At 42.6% G+C, this 8,796-nt stretch overlaps 1 protein-coding gene across 1 annotated transcript; it reads left to right on the forward strand.

Annotated features, from left to right (window-relative positions):
• The first annotated feature begins 6,573 nt into the window (after window positions 1–6,573).
• Window positions 6,574–7,905, forward strand: LOC120039221 (dynein regulatory complex protein 9-like). The gene is made up of 3 exons (XM_038984705.1): window positions 6,574–7,048; window positions 7,204–7,406; window positions 7,743–7,905. The coding sequence occupies exons 1-3, from the start codon at window positions 6,920–6,922 to the stop codon at window positions 7,903–7,905; spliced, it is 495 nt and encodes a 164-aa protein (XP_038840633.1). The 5' UTR covers window positions 6,574–6,919.
• The last annotated feature ends 891 nt before the right edge of the window (window positions 7,906–8,796 follow it).

Raw genomic sequence — 8,796 nt, forward strand, 5'->3', positions numbered from 1 at the left:
TTGAATATGCAATTTAAAAGAGAGGCCGTCATCAATTAAAATTCCAAGATATTTATATGAGGTTACAACCTCAATCTCCTTGCCCTGACAGGTAGTAATAGGTGAAAGGTTCAGAGGTCTATTTCTTGCTTTAGAAAACACCATTAGTTTAGTTTTGTCAGTATTGAGGATAAGCTTCAATTGACACAAGGTATGTTGAACAGTATAAAAAGCCGTTTGCAAGTTCTGGAAAGCTTTTGTAAGAGACGAGGCACAACAGTAAATAACAGTATCATCAGCATAAAAATGAAGTTGCGCATTTTGGACATTTTTGTCTAAATCATTTAAATAAATAGTGAATAAGCGAGGACCAAGTACAGAGCCTTGGGGCACACCATTAAAGACAGACAATTTAACAGACATAAGCCCATCAAATTGAGTGCACTGAGTTATATCAGACAGATAGTTAGCAAACCATGCAACTGCATGCTCTGAAAGACCTACACTCGACAATCTCTGCCTTAGTATAGCATGATAAACTGTATCAAAAGCCGTAGAGAGATCAATAAAAAGTGAGACACAGTGTTGTTTTTTTGTCAAGGGCTTCAGTGATATAATTTAAAACCTTCATGGCTGCTGTAATTGTGCTATACTTCTTCCTGAAGCCCGATTGGTACATTGATAAAATAGAGTTAGTAATTAAAAGGCTGGCTACTTTGAAGAATCTAAAATATATTTGGATTTGTTTAACACTTTTTTGGTTACTACATGATTCCATATGTGTTATTTCATCGTTGTGATGTCTTCACTATTTTTTTTCAATGTAGAAAATAGTAAAAATAAAGAAAAACCCTTGAATGAGTAGGTGTTCTAAAACTTTTGACCGGTAGTGTCCTTCAAAAGACTTTATAGCCCACTGTGGCAAAGACTATAATTTCAGGAGTTAAACAACACAATAAAAACAATCACCTTGTTTGTCTCATTCTTCCAATCTAGCTAGTGACTTTATAAAACACAATATTTGGTATTTGTATTTTATATTACACCAACGATATAGGAAAGCATCTGGTGGCAAAGTAGCCAAAAACATAAAATTATTAATTCATTCAAGGTTTACAAATATGCCCAATCAATAGAACATTATGTCAGAAAACAATAGTCTAAACCCAATGTCTCTATCAAATATGGTTGAAAAGTTACCGATGATTTACTCTGAGATATTTAACCTCACAACACCAAATATGGAACACATACAACCAAGTGCGGTGCAGTCTAAACTAGTAATGGTCACAGCAAATGATCGTTATTATTTCATCAACACTGTCAAGTACAAGTATATGAATGTTATAATATTGTAGAGAACAAGCTAATGATTAATTCTATGTAATTTCTAATGACATAAGGCAAAGAAAACAACGTTTGGACATGAATTTCGTAGCTCCCTCCTGAATTGACCCTTTTTCTCTCTACATTGTATAGCAAGTAAGTGAATATATAAAAAGAATATGTCATTCATCAGACGCTTTTATCCAAAGCGACTTACAATAAAACCTGCTGTCGTTTATGTATGGGTGGTGACGGGAATCGAACCCACTACCCTGGCGTTGCAAGCGTCATGCTCTATCATGGTCATGGGTGCACCTCAGCCACGCTCAAGGTCCTAAACGATATCATAACCGCCATCTATAAGAAACAATACTGTGCAGCCGTATTCATTGACCTGGCCAAGGCTTTCGACTCTGTCAATCACCACATCCTTATCGACAGACTCAACAGCCTTGGTTTCTCAAATGGTTGCCTCGCCTGGTTCATCAACTACTTCTCCGATAGAGTTCAGTGTGTAAAATCGGCTTCCTGTAGTCCGGGCCTCTGGCAGTCTCTATGGGGGTGCCACAGGGTTCAATTCTTGGTCCGACTCTCTTCTATATATACTTCAATGATGTCGCTGTAACGATTGTCATCTGGAGAAGGAGAAGAGGACCAAGTAGCAGCGTGGCAAGTATTCATTATACCTTTTAATCAATAAAAACACTTATACAAAAAACAACAAAGCGACAAACGAACAGTTCTGCAAGGTGACATACACTAAACAGAAAACAACCACCCACAAACAAAATTGGGAAAACAGGCTACCTATGTATGGCTCTCAATCAGAGACACCGATAGACAGCTGCCTCTGATTGGGAACCATACCAGGCCAAACACATAGAAATAGAAAACCTAGACCTACAACATAGAATACCCACCCACATCACACCCTGACCAAACTAAAAATAGAAACATACAAAACAATCTACGGTCAGGGCGTGACAGTAACCCCCCCCCCCCCCCCCCCCAAAGGTGCGGAGTCCAGCCGCAAAAACCTGAACCAATAGGGGAGGGTCTGGGTGGGCATTACACCGCGGTGGCGGCTCTGGTGCGGGACGTAGACCCGACTCCACCTTAGTCTTGGCCCCCTTATGTAGCGCCTCTGGAGTGGCGACCCTTGCCGCCGACCCCGGACTGGGGACCCTTACAACGGACCCCGAATAGGAGGGAAACTCTGGCAGCGCCGGACAGGCGGGAGACTCTGGCAGCGCCGGACAGGCGGGAGGCTCTGGCAGCGCCGGACAGGCGGGAGGCTCTGGCAGCGCCGGACAGGCGGGAGACTCTGGCTGCTCCGGACAGGAGGGAGACTCTGGCTGCTCCGGACAGGAGGGAGACTCTGGCTGCTCCGGACAGGAGGGAGACTCTGGCTGCTACGGACAGGAGGGAGACTCTGGCTGCTACGGACAGGAGGGAGACTCTGGCTGCTACGGACAGGAGGGAGACTCTGGCTGCTACGGACAGGAGGGAGACTCTGGCTGCTACGGACAGGAGGGAGACTCTGGCTGCTACGGACAGGAGGGAGACTCTGGCTGCTCCGGACAGGAGGGAGACTCTGGCTGCTCCGGACAGGAGGGCGTCGCTGGAGGCTGAAGATACCCCTCTAGTGGTGTGGGGGCTGTGCTTTGGCAAAGTGGCTGGGGTTATATCCTGCCTGTTTGGCCCTGTCCGGGGGTATCATCGGATGGGGCCACAATGTCTCCTGACCCCTCCTGTCTCAGCCTCCAGTATTTATGCTGTACTAGTTTATGTGTCTGGAGTACTTCTCCTGTCTTATCCGGTGTCCTGTGTGAATTTAAGTATGCTCTCTCTAATTCTCTCTTTCTTTCTCTCGGAGGACCTGAGCACTAGGACCATGCCTCAGGACTACCTGGCATGATGACTCCTTGCTGTCCCCAGTCCACCTGGCTTTGCTGCTGCTCCAGTTTCAACTGTTCTGCCTGCGGCTATGGAACCCTGACCTGTTCACCGGACGTGCTACCTGTCCCAGACCTGCTGTTTTCAACTCTCTAGAGACAGCAGGAGCGGTAGAGATACTCTGAATGATCGGCTATGAAAAGCCAACTGACATTTACTCCTGAGGTGCTGACTTGTTGCACCCTCGACAACTACTGTGATTATAATTTTTTGACCATGCTGGTCATTTATGAACATTAGAACATCTTGGCAATGTTCTGTTATAATCTCCACCCGGCACAGCCAGAAGAGGACTGGCCACCCCTCATAGCCTGGTTCCTCTCTAGGTTTCTTCCTAGGTTCTGGCCTTTCTAGGGAGTTTTTCCTAGCCACCGTGCTTCTACACCTGCATTGCTTGCTGTTTGGGGTTTTAGGCTGGGTTTCTGTACAGCACTTTGAGATATCAGCTGATGTAAGAAGGGCTATATAAATACATTTGATTTGTCACCCTCCTGACCAAGGCCCTTCTCCCCCGATTGCTCAGTTTGGCCAGGCAGCCAGCTCTAGGAAGAGTCTTGGTGGTTCCAAACTTCTTCCATTTAAGAATGATGGATGCCACTGTGTTCTTGGAGACCTTCAATGCTGCAGAAATGTTTTGGTACCCTTCCCCAGATCTGTGCCTTGACACTATCCTAACTCGGAGCTCTACAAACAATTCCTTTGTCCTCATGGCTTGTTTTTTTGCTCTGACATGCACTATCAACTCTGGGACCTTATATAGACAGGTGTGTGCCTTTCCAAATCATGTCCAATCAACTGAATTTACCATAGTTAGAAACACCTCAAGGGTGATCGATGTACCTGAGTTCAATTTCGAGTCTCATAGCAAAAGGTCTGAATATTTACATTAATAAGGTATCTGTTTTTTTTTTTATATATAAATGTGCAATAATGTCTAAACCTATTCTCGCTTTGTCATTATGGGGTATTGTGTGTAGATTAATAAGGGAAAAAACGTATTTAATCTATTTTAGAATAAGACTAACAAAACGTGGTAAAAGTCAAGGGGTCTGAATACTTTCCGAATGCACTGTATATGCATATTAGAGCTTATGATTACGCATTGGCCTATATATGAGCCCAAGCCCCCAAAAAATCCTGAATTATAATGATTGTGCCATTTTACAAAATATAGCCTACCGCATATTACACATGGCAGAAAAACATACAAATAAATACTGATTTAAGATATCTTTGGTACATAATTGGTCTAGCCTAAATTAAATAAATGCAGCGTTACCCTACAATTATAGAGAATTTGTATTTGATTTTGAATAAGCTAGTAATATATTAAAAAAAATGTTTTCATAATTAATAGGCATTACATTACCATTCGCTACAGAATCTCACCACCGTGCGTTTATCTCCTCCCCTCTCTCCTTCATTCCTTTCTCCAGCATGCAGAGGGGCTGTCAACCGTTTAATTAAATAAGTTGCATTGTGAAAACATGTCACTATCGATGTTCCCGAACAGTTTTCACTTGGTTTCCCAAATTAAGCATACTGTAGCTGCAGGAACAGGGTTGGAGAGGCCATGACATACAGAGTTTGGGCGGAATATCACCTGTCAAGGCAAAATAACCGGAGTAGCCTACCTGACATGAGTGAAATGAACCAGCGGAAAAGTGGCAAGCTTTTTTTGTGACTTTCTCAAATGATCAATAGCCTATAGTCACATGCAGCCCATATATCTTTTGATTTCTAAGACATTCTATGGTTTATATCATTCACAACTAAAGTTGCCAAATAACTCTAAATCTAGTGTATAGGACCTGTTCAAATGATCACTTTTATGCTCAACATAGCCATAGCATCCTATGACGGTGCCACATTGAAAGTGACTGAGCTCTTCAGAAAGGCCGTTCTACTGACAATATTTGTCTATGGAGATTGCATGGCTATGTGCTCCATTTCACACAACTGTCAGCAAAGGGTGTGGCTGAAATAGCCAAATCCACTCATTCATCGGGTGTCCACATACACTATATATACAAAAGTATCTTGTCTGCTAAATGAACAAACCTACAGCCTATGGCATGGCTCACAGCCAGATAACATACAGTAGGCTAACTCATGTTCTGTTCTTCTGAAATACATTTTCTTCATATCATCATGTTTCTTTAGACCTGCCTAGAACAAATCATGGACTTACTGTGATGGTGTATATTGAATTGATTTATTATACTTTTTTTAAATGTAGATGTTCCAAAGGTGTGCATCAGCGTCATGTTTGCATGGATACCTGGAAATGTTAAACGTGTTGATGTTAATTAACAGTAAATTACCGTGAGACAGGCAGCTTTTGCATGACAACCAGCTGACAAGATTTTATGACCACCACAGCCCTAGATGTGGTACAAATCACATTATTGTGGGAGCACCTCAACACATAGGCTTGGTCGCTAACTCTACATATAACACCTACTGATTATAGCCATGTATTAATACACTGCTCCAAAAAATAAAGGGAACACTTAAACACAATGTAACTCCAAGTCAATCACACTTCTGTGAAATCAAACTGTCCACTTAGGAAGCAACACTGATTGACAATAAATTTCACATGCTGTTGTGCAAATGGAATAGACAAAAGGTGGAAATTATAGGCAATTAGCAAGACACCCCCAAAAAATGAGTGGTTCTGCAGGTGGTGACCACAGACCACTTCTCAGTTCCTATGCTTCCTGGCTGATGTTTTGGTCACTTTTGAATGCTGGCGGTGCTTTCACTCTAGTGGTAGCATGAGACGGAGTCTACAACCCACACAAGTGGCTCAGGTAGTGCAGCTCATCCAGGATGGCACATCAATGCGAGCTGTGGCAAGAAGGTTTGCTGTGTCTGTCAGCGTAGTGTCCAGAGCATGGAGGCGCTACCAGGAGACAGGCCAGTACATCAGGAGACGTGGAGGAGGCCAAAAAACATTTGTGAAAAACTGAACAGAGAGACAACACAGACTGAAAATCTGCCAAAGAGCTGGACTCGTGTTTGTGTGAGTGAGTTATACTACATTATGCCAAATGTAGACTTAATAACATAGAAATTTCGATTTTATAAAAATGGCCTTTTGTAAAAAAAAAAAAATGGCCTTCTCACCTTCCCTGTAAGAAAAATGGCAGAAAAGGAAGTTGGAATGGAATGCTGGGAAATTCACGTAGTCGGTTACGACAGAAACGCATAATCAAAACATGTATTTATTTGTATCTAACTATTCAACTGTCACTTTATTGCATTCTCGTGCGTTTCACACAACATAATAATCAAAGTAGATAAGAATTTGTCATTTTTTGAAAACAATAATCAAATGTTGTGCGTTACCAGGGTAACCGGGGTAAACTACCAAGTGTGCTGCTAGACTAGCTAAACTATGCTCTAGTTAAACTACTGGCCTTTTATTGTCCATAAATATAGCAAGTAAACTTCAACACGTTCCGTGAAGACACGTAAGAAATATACCTAGCTACGAATCTGTTGATTGTGTTATTGAGCATTTTGCCCAGGATATTTTCTAACACAAAAATGTCACAGTTAGAAAACGGTATCGTTAGTAGCTAGCTAGATAGGTGATGTTGTAAATTGCTTGGCTAATTTCGCTCGAATTCAGTGTTCACAGACCATCAGGATGTCGGTTCCTTTGTCTGGGGTAGAGCTGCTCAGAGTGTGTACAGTGCTCCAGGACTGTTCTGCACAGCTGTCAGTGCTGGGTCACATCATGCCCGACACCTACAGGGGTCGTCCAGAAGCTGATAAGGTATTATCTGATTATCCTCAGGTAACATTATACGCGGAGCTAATGTCAGTTGGCTTTTTCAAGCGATGATGCGTCTTTAGCAAATTAATGGTATGCTTGCTATCTAAGCTGTAATTTTCTCCTATTCAGCCCGTATTCATATGTTTTTGTGGAAGTTTGTGTCAGCCGACATTGGACAGGTCCTTGAACAGCAGAAAGGGGCAGAGCAGAACCTGAAAGCAGCCCGTCAGTTTGAGAGAGAGTCTGGGAGACTGTCAGATGCCACCCGTGAGCTGCACAGATCCCAGAAGGAACTGAACCGCACACTAGAGGAGAACCCACTGTCCCCTGACAACCTGGCCAAGGTGCAGAGAGACAGGTGGGTTCCAAATAGCTCTTGTTCGGGGCTTTTAGTGCACGTTCCCGACTTGGACCAGAGCTAGGTTCCAGACAATTTAATAAAATAGAAGCCCACAACTCTGTGCTTCAAACAGAGATGTATTATGATTTATTATGCACACGAGACAACTTTTCATTGGGATCTTTTTCAGGTCAACCACTGAACTAAACACATTGCCATTGTTTACATTTGTCAAACATTTCCAAGATGCAGAGCAGACTGTATTAACTGTGAATCCAAAAAGTACCCTGTATGCCATCTACCTCATACATAACGATCATGCTCTCTCTCTCTCTCTGTCTTCCTGGCATACAGTCAGTTTGTGGGTCACGTGATTGCTGATGTGTTGGCAGAGCTGCAAGAGAAAGGGACCTTTCACAGCTTGCTTTTCGCTGTGGAAGAAGAGAAAAGAAGGAAGGCCAACCTCCTGGACATAATAATCAGGTCAGGTTATGGTCAATATGAATATGTAGGCTAATAATTCATTGTCTGTGCAGGCAATAGTCAAATTCTTTCAAAACCCACACAAAGAGGAGGCTGCTGAGGGGAGGGTGGCTTGTAATAATATCTGGAATGTTGTAAATGGAATGGTATCAAACGCATGGATGTGTATGATACCGTTCCAGCCATTTCTATGAGCCTGTTTTATTTTGATTGAAAACAGAGCTATAATTTGTCTTTGCTTATTATAGGACTTGCATGCAGTGTATGCCTTAAAATTCAATCTAAAAAAGGGATTACATTTTATGTTTTTTCCGATAGATCTACACAACCTACTCCACATTTTCAAAGTGAAAGAAAGTTATAGAACATTTTCCCAAAAAATAAATATGTAGTGAGGGCCAGCCAGCGAGAGCATAGCAAACATGTCGCAGTGGTGGGTAGTATATGGGGCTTTGGTGATAAAACGGATGGCATTGTGATAGACTACATCCAGTTTGCTGAGTAGAGTGTTGGAGGCTATTTTGTAAATGACATTGCCGAAGTCAAGGATCGGTAGGATAGTTAGTTTTACGAGGGTATGTTTGGCAGCATAAGTGAAGGAGACTTTGTTGCGAAATAGGAAGCCGATTCCAGATTTAATTTTGGATTGGAGATGCTTAATGTGAGTCTGGAAGGAGAGTTTACAGTCTAACCAGACACCTGGTATTTGTAATTGTCCACATTTTCTAAGTCAGAACCGTCCAGAGTAGTGATGCTAGTCGGGCGGGAGGGTGCGGGCAGAAATCGGTTCAAGAGCATGCATTTAGTTTTACTAGCATTTAAAAGCGGAGGCCACGGAAGGAGGCCACGGAAGGAGTGTTGTATGGCTTTGAAGCTCGTTTGGAGGTTTGTTAGCACAATGTCCAAAGAAGGGCCAGATGTATAC

The sequence above is a fragment of the Salvelinus namaycush genome, unplaced genomic scaffold, assembly GCF_016432855.1.
Source record: "Salvelinus namaycush isolate Seneca unplaced genomic scaffold, SaNama_1.0 Scaffold260, whole genome shotgun sequence".
In the NCBI taxonomy this organism is placed as follows: Eukaryota; Metazoa; Chordata; class Actinopteri; order Salmoniformes; family Salmonidae; genus Salvelinus; species Salvelinus namaycush.

What these genes read in the sequence shown, in the direction of transcription:
- LOC120039221 (XM_038984705.1), top strand. Translation starts at nt 6,920, where the DNA reads ATGTCGGTTCCTTTGTCTGGGGTAGAGCTGCTCAGAGTGTGTACAGTG. An exon ending in GTCGTCCAGAAGCTGATAAG is followed by an intron (nt 7,049 to 7,203) that starts GTATTATCTGAT and finishes TTTTTGTGGAAG; the next exon opens with TTTGTGTCAGCCGACATTGG. An exon ending in GCCAAGGTGCAGAGAGACAG is followed by an intron (nt 7,407 to 7,742) that starts GTGGGTTCCAAA and finishes CCTGGCATACAG; the next exon opens with TCAGTTTGTGGGTCACGTGA.